At 43.3% G+C, this 23389-nt stretch overlaps 1 protein-coding gene across 1 annotated transcript; it reads right to left on the bottom strand.

The window, feature by feature from the left end:
- Window positions 1-8350: 8350 nt before the first annotated feature.
- On the bottom strand, window positions 8351-20364 carry LOC308517240 (E3 ubiquitin-protein ligase DTX3L-like; the record flags this gene model as incomplete). Its single annotated transcript, XM_081088353.1, has 5 exons — window positions 8351-9917; window positions 13973-14190; window positions 14586-16121; window positions 19125-19327; window positions 20187-20364. 5 exons carry the CDS (start codon window positions 20362-20364, stop codon window positions 9848-9850), a joined length of 2205 nt encoding a protein of 734 aa, XP_080944479.1. The 3' UTR covers window positions 8351-9847.
- Window positions 20365-23389: the final 3025 nt, after the last annotated feature.

Below are 23389 nucleotides of genomic sequence, written 5' to 3'. Positions count from 1 at the left end.
GATTCTTAGATTCACTTGTTGATAGATGCATATTTGTTGTTCATAATTTGTATCTTTACCTTTTTCTTCTTCTTCCTCTTCTTAAAGGATACCTTTCAGCATTTCATATAATACTGGTTTGGTGGTGATGAACTCCTTTAGCTTTTCCTTATCCGTGAAGCTCTTTACCTGACTTTCAATTCTGAATGATAGCTTTGCTGGATAAAGTAATCTTGGGCAGAAACCGGTTTGGCTCAGTGGATAGAGCATTGGCCTGCAGACTGAAGGGTCCTGGGTTTGATTCCGGTCAAGGGCATGTACCTGGGTTGTGGGCACATCCCCAGTGGGAGATGTGCAGGGGGCAGCTGATCGATGTTTCTCTCTCATTGATGTTTCTAACTCTCTATCTCTCTCCCTTCCTCTCTGTAAAAAATCAATAAAATATATTTTAAAAAAAAATCTTGGTTGTAGGTTCTTGGCATTCATCACTTTGAATATTTCTTGCCACTCCCTTCTGGCCTGCAAAGTTTCTGTTGAGAAATCAGCTGGCAGTCATATGGGTATTCCCTTGTAGGTAACTGAGTTTCTTTCTCAGTTTTTTTTTTTTTTTTAATATAAGAAGGTAAAATCAACATGTTTAAGGTGAAATGAACCTGTTTCTGAGTACGATGGATTAGCTAGTGACTGACTCATGCTCATATCTCAAGCAACCAAGAAATAGAAGCAAAATAGAGAAACCATCTGTGTAAGGCAGAGGAGAGCTGCTGAATCAACAAGAACTGGAGAGGTTCAGCCTCCACAGGGGAAGAAACTTGGGGAGGGAGAGCTGGCTTCTGAGCCACTTTCCCCGGGGTCATTTGCTGATTCTGGGCATGGGCCAGGGGCTGATCATTCCGGACCTTGGGAGACCACTGCTGGGAGACCAATGAGTGGAGCTATTGGAAGGGATTTGGCAGGTCTATGAGATTCTGGGGCTGCAAGAGGCTGGAGTTTCAAAATAGAAACAGAAAGCCTCTGAATGAAGAACAGAGCCTTCAGAAATCTTGTGAAACAGATTAGAATTACTAGATTTACCAGCAGGATTTCTGCTGAAAATCCTGAAGAGACAGGATTAAAATGGAGGTAGACTGAGCCTTACCAGGGCCGTACTCAGCCTCAACTCAGCCTGGTTCATTATTGGATTCAGGTGTCCAGCCTCAATGAAGTATAGTAACCTCCATCTTTGGTAAAAACTGCTGTTTAAAATTTTAACCCTGCTATTCTGGCTTCTGTAAACATTTGCTTCCTTGAATAATAGGGAAAATAGGACTACTCCCCACTCCAGAGAGGCCATAAACTATGCCCCAGACAGAGTTGTCAGTGCCTACACCAGGCCAGACCTTGAGATATGGTTTTATGGCCCTGTCTCAGCAAACAGGACCTTTTCTCAGAAGGTCCGGAAGTCTCATTCCAAATTTGGAAAACAAAGAGCTGAAAAACATATAAATTGAAAAGACTTCCACCATATTGGGCCCCAGTATTTGAGAAGCAAGAGTTCCTCTGGGCCCACTAGCGAAAATGAACAGGACTCCAAATAAATTTGGCTTATTGATTAAGGCGTCTTCTGATTTACAATATAACACAATGAGAAAGAAGATGCTTTATAAAATTAAAATGTAATGTAGTTTCTAATTTAAATTAATGTAATTTTTACTTTATATGGAATGTAAATGAGCAAAAATGTCAAACAGTATTCCTGATTCAAAAGGGGTCCTGAGAAGAATTTGTTCTAGCAGTCATTCAAATGTACTGGTAGCCAATTTGAGACCCTTGGCGTACAAGAATATCAATAATGGGAATATTAAAAAAGACCTACACTTTTCATCATATTCTCTAAAAGATTTCAGGTGAATTAAATATTAAATACTTAAAAATCAAAAGAAGCGCACCCCCACCAATGTGAATAGACTATCACAAGGGGAAATCACTTTTTCACTCTTGATGGAATAGAAATAAAAAAGATGGACAGATTCATGACTTAGATAGTTTTACCTCTGATGCAATGAATACCAACAAAGCTGAGATTTAAAAATTTAGAAGGATGGAGGAAGTGTTTGCATATAAACACAAAAATTCAATAACTTAAAAGTATAAATAATTAAAAGAGTTCATACAAGAAGAAACATGATTTTAGATCATGGCAGGCGACCAGTGGTAGTGGTGGGGTGCTGAGGGAGCAAGGGAAGGAGGAGGTGGGATGCCAGGAGGCAGGGAACCTGATCGGCCCTGATCACCAGCCAGGCCTAGGGACCCTACCCGTGCACAAATTTTGTGCACCAGGCCTCTAGAAAAATATAGTTTTTGCTGCCTTCTTAACTGGACAGATGGGAAGATAAAGTCATTTACATTTAGTTATATGAACCTTATTGAATGCTCATTTTCATAAAAAGATAACAAGTTAGAGGTAAACAATGGTCAGAGTGAGTCACTCCACTCTAATGAAATGTTCTGTAGGGGAGAAAAAACAATTTTCCTTCTACCCTTATAAGGTCTTGGCTGAGACCCCCCTATAATAAAAGACAGATTAACAAAAGAAAAACAAACAGAATTGTATTAACATGTATGCTTGGGAGAGATTCAGGGAGAATGCATAACCCCCAGAGGTGGCTTAGAATTCAGATTTAAATACCATCTTAATAGCTGAAGGGACATGGGTTGGGGGATGCAGGTCTCTTAGGGGAGAGTAAAGTATTTTGGGGAAAGATGAATGGGCCTTAGAAGAGTAAGATGAGACACATGATAGTTTGCAATTTGTCTGGGGGTTGTGTTGACTTCTAGTCTCCTCTCCTGTGAAGAGTCAATCTTCCCTGGTTCATGAATCTCCTGGGGAGGGAATTTATGACAACTGAGTTCCTTTTGGGGGCTCTGTCTTTAGATAGATAGGGGGAATTCAGAGAAAGCCTCTTCCTGTGTTTGCTGCTCTGTGAGTCCCTTCAGCTCAAAATAATCAATATAGCAAAGCAGCATATTTGGGGTGGCATGTCTTGAACTCCTACAGTCATATTGGGGGGTGGCATACTCTACTACCCTTTAGTTCCAACTGAGAGTGTTAGCAAGCAGAAAGGAACTATTAGGTCATAGCCACCTGCCAGAAAGTAATTTGAGAAGTAGGACTACAGTGGGTAGAATTGTGCCCACCAAAAACATGTTGAAGTGCCAACCCCCATACCTGTGTATGCAACTTTTGGAAACTGGGTCTTTACAGATGTAATTAAGCTAAAATGAACTCATACTGAGTTTTATTGAAACACAGTCATGCTTATTTGTTTACAGATCTTCTAAGGCTGCATAATGGTGAAAATAATTAAAAATTAATTTGCTCAGGTGTTAAAAAGGGAAGCGATCTTCCCTCCACTTTTCATTTTCACTTTAGAAAACTTGCAAGGAATGGTTCATTTGTTCTCTGCCTCTTTGAGGTGCATGTAAATGGTTTTGAAATCTGTAAAAAGCCTTCTGCTGGATTTACAACCCAGGAATGTTTTTTCAAGGACCAGGGAACCATCTCTTTGAAATGCCATCCTCAAGGGAGATGGCACCCCATCTCCCAGTTTCCCTGGGAGGGCAGGAGCCTAACTTCCACTGGCATCTGGCTCCAAGTTGTAACTAGTCCCTGTCCCAGAGACAGGAGACATTTCTTTTGAATGAAGCAATTAGCTAACCCAGATGGACACCCCAATTACCAGGTGAATTTAGGATGAGCAATGTGTGACAAATGGTGCTGTCAAGTCCTCTTACTTGAGGACTAGTTATCATTTGCCTTGAGAACATGTGTGTAATGGATTGTATCTGCCTGGCTATATACAAAGCTGAGGTTTCTTTCTGTCTTTGCAATCCCTTTAGTGGCTTGCCTGTGATGAGTATCACACTCAGGCTTAATGCTTAATCAATAATAAAACTATTTTTTTCTCTTCTCCTTTATGGAGAGGTTTTCTGGGCTGGCAGAAGTTTTGTTTTTTAATTATATTTCTCCAGCAGTTGTTTCTGGTCTATGAAGGCAGAAATTGAGTAATTGTAACAGACCGCATAAATGGTCTAAAATATTTATTATCTGGCTCTTTATAGAAAAAGGCTGCAGCTGACTCCTGATCTAGTGGGTGCGCAAGACACCTGGAAAAGCTAATTTATTCAGTATAGCAAAGTCAGAGGAATTTGGGGTAGGGTCCTGGGAACATGGGGAAGGTAAAGAGGAGGAGGTGGATCTTAGGGCAAGGGGGTGCAAACCCAAATGTCTAGAGGGGCTGGAAGTTAAAGTAAATGAGTGCAATGGGCCAAATGGAAATTTTAGTGAATAGAAGCCAGGAGTCAGCTGGTCCTGGCTCCACTTGATCGCTGATATGTGAGGAAGTAAACCAGCCAAACATTGGCAAACCATCCGACTTTTTTCCAAGAGAACCTGGAAATCTCACACTGTTAAAATATGAGCATCTAATTCAAATTTGAAAAGCAGGTCTCAAGACAGGCTTCAGTTGGTGATCACCAAGTTTAACTTCTGGTCTAGAGAGTGGGGAGGACTCTCCATGTTAAAATGGGATGAGCAGGATGTTTAGAGCAGTGGTTCTCAACCTTGGCTGCACATTAGAATTACCCGGGAATCTTTTTAAAATCCTGATTTCTGGGCCTCATCATCTGGAAATTCTGTTTTTTTGTTACTAATGTTGTGGCCCCAACCCATAACAAAGAAACAGAATTTTCGGAGGATGAGGCCCAGAAATCAGGATTTTAAAAAGATTCCCAGGTGATTCTAATGTGCAGCCAAGGTTGAGAACCTAGGCTAAAGGGGCAAGGAGAGGGCATGTACTGAGACTAGGAAGAGCCATAACTATAGGAATGAGCCATTGCAAGAAAACCATGGATTTTGGGAGACAGCAAGGGGAATGAGTCCCCCACCCACTCTCTTCCCTGAACCTCCAATCTCTTGCTGGTACCTCCCTTTGCTGAACCCAGCCAGTAATCAGAGGGCATGAGAATGGGGTTGCTGCAGTACTTAGAAGTCAATGCCCAACATCACCACAAGAAAGCTCGGTAAGTGAATCTTGACATCACATCAGTATTGTCAACCTATGGTTGTTGGTACCAATTCAATGAGAATCTCCAATTTGGGGTGCAGTAAGAAGGAAACTCTATTTAATGCAAAACAGCTCATTGTGATACAGCAGGGGTGTGAGATGGCCCTTGGGTCAGACCCCTCTCAAGCGAAATACTCTGCTCTTCTCCTCACTCATCTGCTTTGTTCTGTGCCAGTCTGCTCTGCCTGTGCTGGTCTATCCCGCTCTGCTCCAGTGAGACATCTTCTGAGTTTTAGCTCCAGCCAGGGAAACACAGTTTTTGGTGGAAACAGAAAGTGTGCTCTCAGGGACAGAGGAAAGCGGATTTATATAGACTGAAGTCCCTGCCCCTTGTCCCTGATTGGCCTGTCCTTATGCAAATGAGGACTTCAAATCCTCACCATTTGATTGTTCCAAAAGACATTGTCCTTATTGGTCTGAGCCATTTGGATTCGTTGGTGAAGAAGCAGGTGGGGATATAGCTGCACAGCTCTGATTAGATGGGAAAAGCCTCAGTTCTATTGGTTGAAACAGGACTTCAGGAATTCCTTTATAAGGGCTGGCTGAGATGGCAGAAACACCATACAGGCAGGCAGTTCAGGGCAGAGGCAGGTAATTCAGTGCAGGTTTTTCCCTGAAGTGCAGTTTACATGAGAGTTTCCTGTGTAAAAATGACGGCTAGGCTGTTTTTATTTGTTTGTTTTTAACTTGAGCCCAGTTAGCCACTAGCGGTTCTTTTTAGTGGGCATCTTCTTTCTCAGGAATCACAACATTAATAGATTATATATATATAAATTATGAGGAACAGAGGGAATTATGTGATTCATAATTTGGAGACAAGATTGAATGAAGTTTCTGCAATAGTGGCATTTGAGACCTTAAATGATGAGTAGGAGATTCCTAAAAGAAGGAGGTGGAAAGGCATTCTAGAGAGAGAATGCATAGAGCAAAGGCCATAATACTAAATGTATGGACTATGATTTGGAAAAGCTGGTGGTCTGGTGTGACTAGACTGTAGGAACTTGGTGAGGAGGAAGGGACATGAGCTAAGCAAAGCAGAATGAGAAACCCCTGATGGCCATGCTGGGGAGTTTCTAGGCCAGTGGTCCTCAAAAATGTGGACTGAAGACCACTAGCAGCAGCAGCAGCAGTTGAAACTTGTTAGAAATGCAAATTCATGGCCCCAACTTCACACCTACTGGGTCAGAAACTCTGGGGATAGGTCTTAGCAATCTGCATTTTATTGAGCCCTCCAATGATTCTGACACAAGATCAAGTTTCACAAGCACTGCTCTGGGCATTAGAGAATCACTAATAGCATATCATCAGAGGAGTGATGAGATCAGAGCTAATTTTCTCAAAAAATAGTTTGCAGTAAGAGAAGGAAGAGAGTTGGGGACAGAGAGAGTTTTATGTGGGTATTTTAATCATTCTGGTAAGAGAACTATGAAAATGCCAATGGGGTAGTGAGATTTGAAGTGAAGGGGAGTCAGGACTAGTGATGATGGACATGCAGGACAAGGGGGAGAAGCCAAAGGTGCCACTAAGACTATATATCAATGTACTATTACTGTGATATATTTTATATTACCTGTTGTTTTCCCAGGAACTAAAACTAAGTTTCCTCCTCTATAAAATCAGGCATTTCAACATCATTTCTGCAGTCCTTTTCGACTCCTATGCCAAGCAAATAAAGCTGTGGAGTGATCTGCGGTGTCTTTTCAAAGCAGTGGTTGGAATGATAACCCATGGCATTGCACTGTATCACATCTTAGTTGACCTCACTTCCCTTTTTGTTTGTCCTTCTTTCACTGACCTGGGTTTGCACCTCCCAAACAAGTTGCTAACATCTTGATTTTTGCCTAAGGATCTGTTTTGGAGGACTCAGAACCCAATCAATAGAGAAGAAAATGGTATCCAACTCCCATATGGCAATCCAAGCAAAGCCAGTACTACACCCCAGGATAAATGTAAGAAGTAGCACAAAGGTTTGATATTTCTGCTGATTGCTTTGATGCTATCTGTGATGTTGTAATTTATAATAGGAAATTTATCATATGTATTTGGTATTTGTCCCAGTTTGTGGCACAGACCTAAGATCCTTGGACTTTCCCGAAAGCTGAGAGCCCATAAAGATGTATTTTATGTTAATGAGGTGACTTGTTATAATGAAGTTGTTATGGAATTGGCTCGGAAGAAAGGACAGTTGTACACTCCGAGGTTCAGGAAAGTAAACCTTTATTCAAAGCCGCGCTGCCAGTTCAGGAGACTTAAAATCCAGATCCTGAACCACTTAGACAATGAGATTTTCTCTGTATATATTTCTGTGTCTCGTTTCCTAACTACCAAGCTTCTGTAGTGGACTCCCACAGCCCCCCTCGCGTCAGTTAGATGGTTAACTTAGACTGTAGCTAATGTCCATCCTGGATGGTGCCAGTGACCTCCCTCTAGTTAAGCTGTTACATCCTTGGTTTATGTAACCTGTTACATCCTTGTAAATTGGAAGTATTTAGGTAAATATGTCTTGCAAGATCAGATAATTAAGGATGGGGCACTGACTTCCTTATAGGCTATCAGGAATGTGCATTAGGGATACTGAATAACTAGGTACAGAGTCCCGCTGCTAGTCTACATTCTTTCACAAATGGAGTTACTTATCGGCTAGCAAGAGTGTGCAGTAGAAGGCAGGTTACTGGAACAAATTCAGATTGCTAGCCCCCACAATATGTCTTATGCTCCCCATCAAGGTGACTAAAAATGGGGTCTGGTTACCAGAGGAGCCAACCACATGATTAGAGGGTTGGAACTTTCAGTCCCACTCCCTGACATCTGGGGAGGAGAGAGGAGCTGGAAATGAAGTTTAATCAACCATGTCTTTGTAGTTCAGATGGCAGGGAAGCTCCATGCTCTTTCCTACATGCCTTGCCCTGTGCATCTCTTACCATCTGGTCAGTCATTTCTGAGTTTTATCCTTTTGTAATACACGGATAATTTAGGGAATAAATTGGTTTCCTGAATTCTAGGAGTCACTCTAGTAAATTAGTTGAATCCAAGGGGTGGGGTCGTGGGAAGGAGAGAAGAGATGAAACTGCAGCCTACTCTTACCTTTGTAGTACTCTGTGTTAAGGAGGAAAAATATTAAGAAATGTGATTTTTCACAGCTGAAAATGACAGCAGTGGACTCAAAAGTAATTTTGTTGTACACTGAATGTGTTGTAGGAAACCACGAGAATCTCAACCTGAGGAAAAAGAAAAAAGGAGTAGGGAAAGAACACAGACCATCTGTTCCTAATATTTAACTTTATTTAAAGCAGATACCGCCGATAATACCTCACATGGAGCAAAAGCAACAATCTAAAGGCTCACCAACCACTCACACCATTAAACTGCCTATGCACACACTACATTGTAATCAAGAATCTAGACCTAAGCAGGAATCAAACTTTTGGTGTTTTGGAGCAAATTTAGCTAAAGGTTTAATAGATACACAATAACTACTCACAATGGTGAAGATTTTAATGAATAATCAAAAATTAAATGCATCATCTAATATTTTTAAGGCCTATCATTTCGTTTAAGCTTCCTCAACTCTCTAGATAAAGGAAAAGATTCTGGGTTTTTAAGTTCTTCAAATAGGACTTCTTTGGAGGAAATGTGCTGTGAGCAAGGTGTAGGAATGTGTTTTTGAGAGAAGCCCAGAATAACAGGAACTACTCAGTCGCTCCATGGAGAAGTCCCCCTATGGGAGGCAGTATAGCTCTGGGGTGTAGAAGCCTTGCAGCCAGACTATCTCCTTCAAATCCCAGCACTTCTACTTAATAACTATGTGACCTTTGTCAAGGTATGCTTTCTTTTCGTCAGTTTTCTCAGTTATAAAATAGGGATACTAATGGTATCAATGACACAGATATAAAGATCTTATAAAGGGGACACAATAAGTCCACAATAAATATTAACTATTACCCTCTGACCAAAAATATATGTGTGTGTGTATGTGTATCTTTAGGAAAAGAAAAAGACATCTTGTTCATCATTTTCAGAGAGAGGCTGGGATGTGGGTAACCAAATAAGAAACTCAGTTTTCAAATCAGTGGTAAGGACTCCAGAAATGACTTCCTTACTCCTGCCTCTGCTAAAGATTTCGGGAGCATATATCCCTCTGCTGGGGTATTAGCATCCTGAGTCATGCAGCAAAAATACATTATGCACCAACAGTATATACCAGGCTCTATATCATGAAAAATAATAGCCTTATACTATTTATTAGCAAAGGTTGCACAATCTTTGCTCCTGGTCACTTTTCTGGCCATCAAGGAGGGAAATGTGTCTTAATTTTCTTTAACCAAAGCATCTCCCCTCCCTCATTCACACTAGGATATTACCTTTAGGGTACTTAAAGAGGTAACCAACCAACCAACAATCAAAAACTAAAGGACCACCAAGAGATGGTAATTTAAAAAGGATCAATTGGCAGCTAGTATTTCAACTGAAAAGGACAGAATACGATTTCAGACCCACAGCACTCCATCCCCCCCAACAATAACACAAGAATGAGGCACAACACCTCTGCAGCAAAAATCACATAGATCTTTGGGGCTTTTATCTTCTATAAAAGGTGACACTACAGAAATGACAGACTATCAGATTCTTACTCTTACGTGAATCCCCTTGAGATGAGTATTTTTAAAGGTTGTTTCTACATTAAGATTTAGATTGGTATTTACTCTGCCTTTTCAACTGTGTCTTTGGAACGCTTGGCTCAAAATATCCTTCCAGCAGTCTTCTTACTCAATTCCTTTATCTTTCAGCTCCTGCTTGACACGTTTCAGATAATTAGGATCAGGATAACCATACCTGCAGAAGGAAAAGCCCCTTAGTTTCACACATGGTTTTAAAGATTCTGTACAGCAGGCCCCTGGCATTAATATTGTGTTGCAAACATTAACAAGCAATACTGGATGTGGATGAATTATAACCACTTGTATGTGTGCAGATGTTAGTCATTCAGCTAGTCAGTGAGCGTTGCTGTCTGTCTAAGACAGTGATGGCAAACCTATGACATGCGTGTCAGAGGTGACACGTGAACTCATTTTTTTGGTTGATTTTTCTTTGTTAAATGGCATTTAAATATATAAAATAAACATCAAAAATATACATCTTTGTTTTACTATGGTTGCAAATATCAAAAAATTTCTATATGTGACACGGCACAAGAGTTAAGTTAGGGTTTTCAAAATGCTGACACGCCGAGCTCAAAAGGTTCGCCATCACTGGTCTAGGATGTGCCTCCCAATAAGACTTTTTATTTTCAGCTTGTGCTAAGCTGTGACTCTAATAAAGTTATACTATACTGTAAATGTATAAAAAGTATAAAATATATTAAAAACATGTTACAGGAGAAACCAAGATGGTGGCATAGGTCAACACCTGAAATTGCTGTCTCATACAACCACTTTAAAACTACAACTAAAAGACAAAACAGACATCATCCAGAACCACAGGAAGGCTGGCTGAGTGGAAATTCTACAACTAGAAGGAAAGAGAAAAGCACACTGAGACTCAGAGGATGTGCGGAAGTAAAGTGCAGAGGTACGGAGGCACATGCGGAAAGGGCTGGCAACTGAGGATGTGGTTGTCTTTTTCTATCGGGAGGGAGATACAAGCTCCTAACTGCTCTGAACTCCAGTTCCAGGTGAGTCTCTCAGGACCTAGACTCATACTGGGAGAAACTGGACTGTCTGGCAGCGGGGGGCGGGGGGCGGAGAGGGGAACTCGAGGCCGGCTTTCTCTCAGAGGTGCTGCAGTGATTACCGAGGGACACTGAGACCTGGGGCCTCTTAGGGCAGGGCTGAGGATCAGCCATAGCTGTTTGCTCCACGCTGTTGATTCCCTGAGACCCCGCCCCACCCAAGTTGTGTGCAGAGGCTTTTGCATATGAATGGCCTGGCCCTTTGCAATCTGAAAATTACCTAACAAACTGCAGCTGGGTCAGAGAAACCCAGAACTTCCAAAAGAAGGCCCAAGGCCCCACAGCAGCTTGCATTGCTTCAAAGCTGGGCCTCATGTAGGCACCTCCAAACCCCAAACAAAGAAAAGCAATTTGTAGATCTCTCCATAGCTCCTGCTGGGTAGCCTCAGGCAGAGGCTAAATTAGCACCTCCTTAGAGATCCATGAGCCAGTGTACCCAGTGGTCAGAGTAGGACCATCCAGATTACAACTCCCCAGATCCATAATGGACACACTCAAGGGGCAGACTCAGTGAGCACCAAAGCCTAACTCAGGGGTTGGCAAACTTTTTGACTCGAGGGCCACAATGGGTTCTTAAACTGGACCGGAGGGCCGGAACAAAAGCATGGATGGAGTGTTTGTGTGAACTAATATAAATTCAAAGTAAACATCATTACATAAAAGGGTACGGTCTTTTTTTTTTTTTAGTTTTATTCATTTCAAACGGGCCGGATCTGGCCCACGGGCCGTAGTTTGCCCAGCTGGCCTAACTGAAGCAAGGCTTGCCACATAAGGGTATCTCCAGCACAGAAGTTCTCCCACTGTAGACACAGCTGATTCTCATAGCCAGCTGGCCTGGAGATCAATTCCTCCGAGTGATACCAACAACAATCAAGACTTAACTACAACAAGACTGTGTACAAAGCCCACAAAGGGGTGCACCAAGAGTGTGCACGTCAGGTAACTGGGGAGGCTGAGGCACTGGGCCCTATAGGACACCTAGCACAGAAAGCCACTCTGTCAACACAGGAAAGCATAAAAATGCGGAGATAAAGAAACAGGTCACAAATGACAGAAATGGAGGAACGCAAACTACTGGATATAGAGTTCAAAACCACACTTATAAGGTTTTTCAAGAATTTTCTAGAAACCGCTGATTAATTTAGTGAGACACTTGAGGATATGAAAAAGGACCAAGTAGAAATTAAGCATACACTGACTGAAATAAAGAATATTATACAGAGTTCCAACAGCAGACTAGAGGATCGCATGAATCAAGTCAAAGATTTGAAATATGAAGAAGCAAAAAACACCCAACCAGAAAAGCAAAAAAAATCCAAAAATACGAAGATAGTGTAAGGAGCCTCTGGGACAACTTCAAGCGAACCAACATCCGAATTATGGGGGTGCCAGGAGAAGAGAGAGAGCAAGATATTGAAAACCTATTTGGAGAAATAATGACAGAAAACTTCCCCTACCTGGTGAAAGAAATAGACTTACAAGCCCAGGAAGCGCAGAGAACCCCAAACAAAAGGAATCCAAAGAGGACCACACCAAGACACATCATCATTAAAATGCCAAGAGCAAAAGACAAAGAGAGAATCTTAAAAGCAGCAAGAAAAAAACAGTTAATTACCTACAAGGAGGTACCCGTACAATTGTCAGCTGATTTCTCAACAGAAACTATGCAGGCCAGAAGGGCGTGGCAAAAAATATTCAAAGTGATGAATAGCAAGAACCTACAACCAAGATTACTTTACCCAGCAAAGCTATCATTCAGAATTGAAGGTCAGATAAAGAGCTTCACAGAGAAGAAAAAGTTAAAGGAGTCCATCACCACCAAACCAGTATTATATGAAATGCTGAAAGGTATTCTTTAAGAAGAGGAAGAAGAAGAAAAAGGTAAAGATAAAAATTATGACAAAACAAATACATATCTATCAACAAGTGAATCTAAAAATCAAGTGAATCCAAAATCTGATGAACAGAATAAACTGGTGAATATAATAGAATCAGGGGCATAGAAAGGGAGTGGACTGAGAATTTTCGGGGGGGGGGGGCGAAGGGGTGTGGGGTGGCGGGAAGTGACTGTACAAAAATCGTGCCCCTATTGATGAGGACAGCCGGGGGGAGGGAGGTCAGAGCGTGGGGTGGGAACTGGGTGGAGGGGAGCTATGGGGGGTAAAAAAGAGAAACAACTGTAATAATCTGAACAATATTTAATTTAAAAAAATGAATAAATAAAAACATGTTATATATAAAAATATAGAGTAGCCCTAACCGGTTTGGCTCAATGGACAGAGCATCGGCCTGCAGAGTCAAGGGTCCCGGGTTCGATTCCGGTCAAGGGCATGTACCTTGGTTGCAGGCACATACCCAGTAAGGTGTGTGCAGGAGGCAGCTGATTGATGTTTCTCTCTCATCGCTGTTTCTAACTCTCTATTGCTCTCTGTAAGAAATCAATAAAATATATAAAAAATAAAAATATAGTGTAGTATATATTTTATTATATATATATGTTTGTATATATATATACACACAAAATTAAACAAACTGTAATTGATTATTACAGTTGTTTCTCCCACATTTACACACACACACACACACACACACACACATATATATGTGGTATATGCTACTGGAGGATTTTCAAATTTGGAGAATTTGCAAAAATCTCAGGACCCTTTTGTATATTAAGGATCTGAGCTATTCTATCTGAATTTCACTAAGAACAATTGGGTTGCCTACAATACAACTTTCGCAACATTAAATAAGAGCTTTTCTAGAGTACTATTAGCCAAGTAAATTAAGGATTTCTGCGGACTAATGGGAGGAGGGGGTAGATTGAAGGATGATCCTAAAAGAAGGCAAAGTAAGTAACATTCCAAGGATCTACCCTTCAAATAAACAGGAAACCTCAAATCAAGTCATCTGAGATATCATTGATTTTGGATTCTGAAGATCCTTGCATTTTAATGCAAAAGTTAACTATATAACAACTGTATCATACATTTAGAAGGTGATGGGAACCAACCGTTCTGCCTTTGAGATTAACATCTCTCAAAAGACTGTATCCAATTCCACTGCTATAAATAGTCCCTTACAGCCATATCCTTAAATTGCCATAGCGTACAACTTCTAAATTCTGTTTGGCAATCATTGTATTTCAAAACGTTCTCACCTTTCTGGTCCCCCAATCCTGGAGGTTTTGTGGTGGATATCATTCCATGTAGTGATGTCTGACATTCCCGAAACTGGAGAAACCCCGACTGTGAAAATTAGCTTTTGGGCAAAGGCCTTTTGAAGCAGTGTCAAAACCTCCTTCCCTTCCTTGTTATTAGGCAAGAATGCAGTTCGCTTTGTTCCAGAATATGGCTTTCCTGGGTTTGGGTGCTCTTCCTGTGTGAAGACAAAACAATGTCACATGAAAACACTCACGAGTCTAAATTTTACTGTACAGGATAGATGTGTTCATTTGCAGATAGAGTAAATCAAAAAAAGTATAGAAATTTTGCTCATATTCCCAATAATTCATATTTCTCCTCTTTCCCTAAATTCATGCTGGGAATACCATCCACCCTAACACATAATCACCACCCACCCTTCCTCCCCCTTAACAGACACAAAAGGTAAGTTCTAAGCTAACACTGTTAACTTCATCACTACTTAAAGCCTTAGAAATATGACCATAGAATTAAGTCACTGGGAAATCTACTAATTGGCAAAAGCAGTTTCTTTTGCATTGGTCACCCTAGCACACTGGAAAGAAACACAGGGATCTCAGACACACTTACTGTTTGTATGCCTCCTCTCATATCATACTTAATCACGATGGAGCCATAGCTTTCATAACCTGGAAGTGAATGTCTTACAAAATTGACAGACATCGTTCCCTCTGGCTGGCTCCCTTTCTGGACACCATAAACAGTCTGGCACACAGGACAGACTGGCTTATATCTCATGGCTTCGGTGATACAAGGGGTGCAGAATTCGTGCTTGCACTTTGGTAGCACCAGCTTGTTATTAATGGGCTCCATACAGATGGCACACATATCCTCTTCCTTGTTCATCCCTGATGCCCCAGGACTGGCAGAGCGCTGGGATGTTGGTAAAAATGTTTCTGAATCATCACTATCAATGTCCATGGGTGTTTCATGATCCTCATTGGATTTCTCTCCAGCTAATGGGGACATCCCCCCTGTTTTTAACACATATTGTTTTGCCTTTGCTATGTGATTGGGCAATCCAATAAAAGTAATTGATCCTTGATTTAGCATGAAGTCTACACCTGGATGTCTTTTTCTAAAGTTATCAGCAAACTTGATCCCATATAAGTGCTTTCTCTCCTTGGCCAAAGGAACAACTTCTCTCATCAGCTGACAAGAAAAATGGTGATAGGCATCAACGAAATTTGCATAAGCATGCACAGACAGATCTACCTCCTTGTCCTTAGGTTCAAATAGAATGCAGGTTTTATCACCTTTCCCCAAAATCTTACTTTGAGTGTTGTACTTTTTTTCTATCTCTGATATCTCCCGGAGTAATTCAGCTTCTAAACACTTATAGCGAGCCGTGTCAACCTCAATTCCATTCATCATGCACGCAGGAGGCAATATTTTCACAGGTACCTTGACAAGACTTTCAGAGATTTGGGGGGCAAGAAAATGTCCGGCAGCTGAAATGTCATCTTGGGTCCCAGGGAGAGGTAATTCTCCTTCGTTCTCCTTTATAAAAAGCTTTCTAGGTTGGTGATAAAATCCCTGATTGACGTTATTTGCCTGCTTCTTGTCTGCTAATGCAACACATTCCTGCTCCATATTTCCTATGCTTTTCTGAAATTCACTGACAAAAGTCTCTTCGGCTGCTCTGAGGTCACCTGATTGACTTGAGGTGAAGTATAAAGCGACCATATTCAGAGAACTCTCCTGGCTTTTTATTTTTACACCAAATCTTTTCTCTATCGAGTTTATTTTTTCAGGGTAGGTATTTTTGAAGTATTCAAATAAAGGCAAGGGAACTTTGTAACAACTGCCTTTTCCTTCTGACTTCGTTCTTGGTTCAGAGGGAGAAACACGGCTCTTCTGGTCCTGCTGATGGAGTGGCTCCCTCTCTGTTGTCAAAGGGGCTGATTCCTGTTTCTGCTCACTTTTTAGGAGTTGCTCACTCAAGAAGCCATGTATTTTTTCAATATCTCTGAAGTCACCACACACCTTCTCAATTCCATCGGAGCCCTCCAATCTTCTGACATTGGGGCAAAGAGTGGTTATGTGTTCCCTCTGCTCTTTAGAGAACAGGCTACAGTTCAGGTCAGCTGTGACACTAAGGAAGATCTGAAAATTTAAAAGGAACAAATGAAATCTTTCAGACATCCAGGCCTACAGTCTCTTCTAAGGAGAATGTCTAAAGACTAGAGAAATAACTACTATGTCCTCCCTTAGATTTGTTCTTTCAAATCCTTTTCACAGAGGATGGAGCTATGTATAGCCCAGTCAGAGATGCTCAGCCCTGTCTGCATATTTAGAACCACCTGGGAAGTTAAAAAAGAGGGGGGAAAAAACAAAACATAAACCAAGGTCTAGGGCACATCTCCAGAGATTCTGATGTAAATGTAGAGCTTGGACATGAGCATATTTTAAAGGTTCTGTGGACAAGCAATCTGGATTCTGCCACTATCTGTTTGATGGAAGGAAGGCACTTTGTCTTTTCAGGAAAGCTGCTGTGTTTCTCACAAGAGTCTGTAAGCCAAGAAGGGACCCATAAATCTGAGGAGGATGTTTTTTCCTCTGTTTTTTCTAGTCTTCGACCCCCCTCCTTTTTTTTTTTTTTTTTAACTAAACACCTAAGAGCATGCAATGTTGCTGAGTCCTCTACACCCTACCTAGCCTTTAGTAGCTCAAGTATAAGGCAAGCACAACAAATTAGGCTAAAAAAATATATAGGCAAATTAAATGGAATAAAAAAAGGAAGATTTCTAATGTTTTGTTCCCTCTCAGGATCTTTGCACACGCTATTTCCTCTGCATGTACCATCTTTCTAGATCTTCCTTCAAAATGTTTACTGAATCCAGTCACTTCTTACACCTTGATTAGAACCAGCTGAAGTCCAAGCCATTCTCATCTTGCACTTGGCCTGCAGCACCTCCTCCCAAGTGGGCTCTGACCTTCCACTCTAGCCCCTTTCTAAAATCAGTTACCCACACAGCAGCCAAAGTGATCCTTTAGAGCAGTGGCTCTCAACCTTCCTAATGCCGCGACCCTTTAATACAGTTTTTCATGCTGTGGTGACCCCTAACCATAAAGTTATTTTCGTTGCTACTTCATAACTGTAATTTTGCTACTGTTATGAATCGTAATGCAAATATCTGATATGCAGGATGTATTTTCATTGTTACAAATTGAACATAACTAAAGCATAGTGATTAATCACAAAAACAATATGTAATTACATATGTGTTTTCCGATGGTCTTAGGTGACCCCTGTGATAGGGTTGATCGACCCCCAAAGGGGTTGGGATGCACAGGTTGAGAACCGCTGCTTTAGAGACATAAATCAGATCACTCCACTCCCTGGCTCAAAACCATCTGATGAATCCCCTAACATTTAAGTGAAAGTCCAAAGTCCTTACTTTCATCCCCAAAAACCTGACTTCTTGTTACCTCTCCAAGTTCCTCTCATATCACTCTCTCCCTTGCTCACTGCCCTCTAGCCCACTGGCCTTCCTTCTTGAAGCTTCAGGGCTCACGATATAAGCTCCCATTTTGAGGCCTTTGTTCTTGTGCTCCCCTCTTAGAACATTCTTCCCCCCAATATCCACTTAGCTAGCTCCCTTACTTCATGCATGTCTCTACTCAGATGTTACCTCATTCAAGAAGTTTTTCCAGATATCCCAAAGTAATGGTCTTGTCACTGTCATTTACCCTGCTTTATTCTTCTTCCTAGCACTTATCACTGTCAGACATCTATAAATAATAAAAGTGTAATATGCAAATCGACCGAACGACCGAACAGCAGACCATCAGGACAACCGTACTATGACACACACCGGCGCCAGGCCAGCCAAGGTGGGTGCGATGCAATTATTCTGGGGGCCCCACCATCACCCCATGATCACCCTGCAGGGGGAGACCCAGGCAAAGCAATCAATTTGGGGGATGGGGGAGCTCTGCAATCACCCCAAAGAGGGAGGCCCAGGCTACCCTCTGTACAGCGATTTATCGCAGAGCCCCGGCCGGGTGAGCAATTGCACAAAAGTGGGAGGCCCAGGTTACCCGACTGGCGGCACTGTGTTGGATGGGCAGGGCCTCCCGCTGCATGAAGATCAATCTGGGGGCACCGCAATCTGGGTGGCGGGTGTGCGGGGCCTGCCAGCAATTGCCCACAGAGGGAGGCCCAGGCCAGGCAAGCAATCGCATTCCATGCCTGTCACCTGCAGAGGGTGGCAACTGGCAGGGGGGAGGTAGGAGGCAGCACGGCACAAATGGCAAGCAGTGGCAGCAACAGAGGCGAGGCCAGCTGCCGGCAGCCAGGGGAAGGAAAGCCCCAAAGGCCCTGATCGCTGGCCAGGCCTAGGGACACTACCCAAGGAGTCCCAGATTTCACAGGCCGGGCTGAGGGAACATCCCCCCCCCCCCCCCATACACGAATTTCATGTACCGGGCCTCTAGTTTTATTATAAATCAACTAGAGGCCTGGTGCATGAAATTCGAGCATGGGTAGGGTCTCCAAGCCTGCCTGGTGATCAGGCCTGATCAGGGCCTTCTGGCTGCTTGCTGGGGCCTTTGTTCATTCCACACTGCCCCCTGGTGGTCAGCACACATCATAGCAGGCAGTCGAACTTCCGAGGGGACAATTTGCATATTAGCCTTTTATTCTATAGGAAGATTTGTTTACTATAGGATCTGTATCCCTCACTAGAATGTAAGGTCCTTGAGGGCAGGGTCTGCTATGTAGCTGGCTGTGTCCCCAGCTTCTGTGACAGTGCCTGGCACACCGTAGGCAGTTGATATTGATTTGTCAAATGAGTCTTGGCATGGCTAGCTCCTTCTCATTTAAGTCTCAGGCCAAATGTCACCTCAGAGACTTTGTCTCTGACTCCTGGTCAGAAGTAGCAAGACCTCCTTTGTCTTCTTATTTGGTTTACTTGCTTATTGTCCTTTTATGTAGTGCCCCCCCCCCCCCCCCCCAGCAGGGACTTGTTGTCCTCTGGGTCCCAGTGCCTGAAACAGTGCCTGGCTCATAGTAAGTGCTCAGCCAATGGTTTTGAGACAATAATGAAACATATGGCGACTGGAGAGGAAGTTGCAAATACACACCTACCTCCTTTCAATACTCACCTTTTGGACACAGGAATCCACAGAATTAGGAATATGTTCTTCATTTGGATGCTTCTCACCAGACCTTGCCCCTTGTGACTGTCTTTGCACTTGAGACATTCCATTCTTCTCTACTGAAATTTCAGTGCGTTCCAGGAAAATAGTCACAAGTTTGTCGTCAACCATAATTTGGTGCTCTCCTTTATCCAACACTCCCTTCTTAGCTTCAGTGGAGACATTAAACACACACATACACAAAAACAAGGGAGTGATGTCAAACAATCCTCTATTCAGGCACCTGTATCCCACCCAAGCACCCTCCCAGTGAGGGCTGCTCCCTACTTGTGGGGAGGGTGTTTATGTGAGGGAACTATTCAAAACTCTCACATGGGCAGCTTCAATTTTCTTGCACAAATGAAAGCTCAAGGATAATAAAACATTGACAACTCGTGACAAGTCATGTCTCTGAAACTGTCTGGGGTTTCCTTTTTCAATCAGATGGCATAGTACTCACATAACGTGGATTAAAAACAACAACAGGGAGTCAGCAGTGCAGACTCAGAATTTTGTAAATATACATGTGTGTTCTGACATTTATAGAAAAAGGCTGGAAGAAATACACCAAAATGTTCACATTGCTTATCTCCAGGTGTTGCTCTTTATTCTTTTCTTTCTCTCTTTTATGTGGTGGGCATATATTATTTTTGTAATCCTCAAACATAAATCAATGGAATAATTACTTAAAACATGAAAGTGGAATATCTAAATGGCGAGGAGCCACAGCCCTATGGGGGACTGCAGGGTGTTAGAGCTGAGAAAGATGAGTCAGGGCCAGGATGCTGGGAGGTGTCAAGGGTAAGGTGCAGTCGGGCGAGATCAGCGACCGGGCACCTCTGGGCGCTATCCTCGCGTGGGCTGAAGAGACCCCAGTTCCTGTCCCCCCCACTCCCACCCCACCCCGCCACCTCCCGCCCTTTCCCCTCTTCTGATCGCTCTGGGTCTGCCTGGAACCCCGTGCGGCCGGGCCCCGGGGACAGGGACGGCCTTTGCACCCCAAGCCCCAGCCCCAGGCCTGCGGCTCACCTGCCCGGTCCAAGAACTCCACCCGGAAGGCGCCGGCGCCCAGGGCTCGGACCGTGCACTCCCCGCCGCGCGACTGCCGGCTCTGGAAGTAGCCTTCCAGCTTCCGACGTAAGTTCAGGCCGGGCTCGGACACCCGCACCAGCAGCGGGGAGGGCGGGCTGGGGTTCGAGGAGGCCATGGCTGCCGGCGGGCGTCGGGTGCGCGGCGGCTCCGGGCGGTGCGATGCCTGGACTGAGGCGGGGGGTGCGTCCCACCCTCGCCCTGCCCCGCCCACCAGCGGCAAAGGTTTAGTTCGCTTTCCGCGAAGTCCCTCCCTGTTCCCGCTCCCGCACAGCCGCACCTCTCCTTACCTCGCAGCCTTCCCTTCGCGGCCCAGCGCAGTGAGTAGTTCCGTCCCGCGTCCCCCGGGCGGTGGGGACCGGCGGCCGGCGCCCCGTCCTGCGGGCTCGGGCTCGGGCTCGGGCTCGGGCGCGGGCTCGGGCTCGGGCTCGGGCGCGGGCGGCGGCGAGCAGGCGGAGGGGGTTGCGGCGGGGCGGTGGGTTGCGGGGGGCAGGCCGGCCACGGGAGGGGGAGACTGGTCAGGTGCTGAAGTCAAAGAAAGTTTCTCCTGAGCTTGTGATTCCTCTCAACTCTCACTGTTGTTACTCTTACTATTATGTGCAGCCAAAATGTCATTCCCGTTCAGATTAATACCGGCATTAAAAAAAAAAATTTGAAAAAACTTGGGTTATGACATAGCACCAGTTCCCTCCCTCCAACTTTATCCTTTTAGACTGACTCTCCTGGTTTTCCGTCCTCATTCCTTGCCTTGACCAACAGCATGAAAGGGTGCCGCCCTGTGCCCTTGAGAGTAAAGATGAGCATGCATGCCCTCGGGCCGGTAAAGGGAGGGGGACTTGTGAAGCAAATCTCTTGAAGGCCTCCAGGAGGAAATTGGAAGCAAAGTCTTAGAGAGAGGGGTGGGGGTGGGAGGGTGGGGGGTCATGAGTAGGTTTTAGGGTGCATCTGAGGCTCGGATGAGCACTGGGGCCTTGGAGGCGATCAGATGGGTGAGGGACATGATGGAGGAAGGGGCTAGATCAGTGCTGTTCTTACAAATATATAATTTTAATTTTTTAAATGTTATGAGCCATACTTTATAAACAAGTGAAATTAATGTTAATAATGTTATTTAACTCAATATATCCTAAATGTAATCATATATATCCTTAATTAATCATTCAGCATGTGATCAATGTTAAAAACGTTTTTAAAATTTATCTTTATTGTTGAAAGTTATACAGATGGACCCATTGTTTCCTCACTGAACCACTCTAGCCCGTCCCCTCCTCCCCACTAGGCCTTCACCACACCATTGTCTGTGTCCATGGGTTATGCACATATGCATACAAGTTCTTCAGTTAATCTCTTCCCATCCACTGCCACCTTCTCTCTGAGATTCATCAGTCAGTTCCATGTTTCTATGTCTTTGGATCTATTCTGTTCATGTTTATTTTGTCCTTTAGATTCTACATGTGAGTGAGATTGTGTGATACTTGTCTTTATCTGACTGGCTTATGAGATATTTTACATCCTTTGTGTCATTCTGAGTCTTTGTGATCCAGTGTTTATCTCACACTTATATCACACCTCAGTTGGGACTAGCCACACTTCAGGAGCTCAAGAGCCGCATGTGGCTAATGGTCCACACTGGGCATACAACACAGGTCTAGACAGTGAAAGGCATGGAGATCAGTGGGAAGAAACAGAAGGGTTGTCAGATGTGCATTTTAGAAAGATGGTGTTGACAACCATGTGGAGGACACATTTCCAAGCAGGGACGAATGAAGGCAGAGAAGCCAGAGAGAACGTTTTTGCACATGGCTGGTAAGACTGGGAATGGGTCAATCCTTATGGGAAGCAATTTGGCAGTACCAGCAGAATTACAGCTGCATAGACTTTCTGATTCTGCAGTTAGGGGTAGGAGGGAGCCTTTCACACTTCTAAATTTGAACCAGGAAACATAATACCTATCCAAACAATAAAATGTAAAATTAAATATATTTAAATTTTTAAAGAGACTGTGTTGACATAGCTCAGGCAAGAGGCCCTGAGGCCCTGAAGTGAAGTGGTCAATAGGCAAGAAGGATAGGCGCATAAGTGACTTAGGTGTTTAGAGCTAATTGATAGGTTGTTTATGGGACAGAAGAGAAGATTCTAGGTTTCTGACTTAAGTGATAAGTGGTATATCATTGATTGAACTGTGGTGTTTAGGAGAGAAAGCATGGACTTTGGAGGGAGTCGGGTAAGGATAGGAAGGTGAATCCAGGCAAAAGGCCTGTAAAGCTAAAGTGAAAGTTACCAAAAGAACCAAGTGAAGATGGCATAAGGGATGCTAAGAAAGCAGAGTTTTGGGACACAAAGAATGAAATACAGAAGAGAGTCTGTTGAGGTTAATTAACCTCATGGAGGACACTGATGAGCAGAGGAGTACTGGGGGTGAGGCAGGAACCCCGTACAGTGGGTTGAGCCAGCAATTGGATAGAGGAGAATCCATTTCTTCATGTTGCCCATGCAGGGAAAAGAACTCGGTAGGAACCAGTGATGGAAAGTTGGGAAGACTTTTGTTGCTATTGGTATTATTAAAATTGAACAGATTGTATTGTGGGTAATATGCTCCTTGTTTCTGATTTCTTTGGAGTTATATGCACCCACACACACCCCTCAAGTGTATTCCTACGCCTTTAAAGCCTGACCTAAGGAAAAAAGAAACAAGTGCAACAGCAGCTGAAGCAAAAGCCCAGCCAGACTTCCTTCTTTTGTGAAAACAGCAGTGCCCTCTGGAGGCAAAAATGCATCTTGTCCTGGGACTTTAAGATTGGACTGAACTTGCTGTTTTTCCTGACATGGAAGAATAGTGCTCTGATGCTGTAGATAGCTGCAGAAATTTTTTCCTGTTGCAAAGGCATTACAAATCATTTCAGAGGCCTATTGGCAACTCTGTGGACAACAAGTGCAGGCTACTGTGTCATTAAGCATTTTCATTTCCACCTATTAGATAGAAAATCATCAAAATAGTTTTTATAGAGTTTCTGATTTTTATCCAGATATTCCCATTTCTTGTTTTTTAAAATATATTTTATTGATTTTTTATAGAGAGGAAGGGAGAGAGATAGAGAGTTAGAAACATCGACGAGAGAGAAACACCGATCAGCTGCCTCCTG

The sequence above is a fragment of the Myotis nattereri genome (genome assembly GCF_964212035.1).
Source record: "Myotis nattereri genome assembly, chromosome: 3".
Taxonomy (NCBI): Eukaryota; Metazoa; Chordata; class Mammalia; order Chiroptera; family Vespertilionidae; genus Myotis; species Myotis nattereri.
Note: the sequence above shows the minus strand (reverse complement) of the source record. Positions and strands in the feature narration are given on the sequence as shown.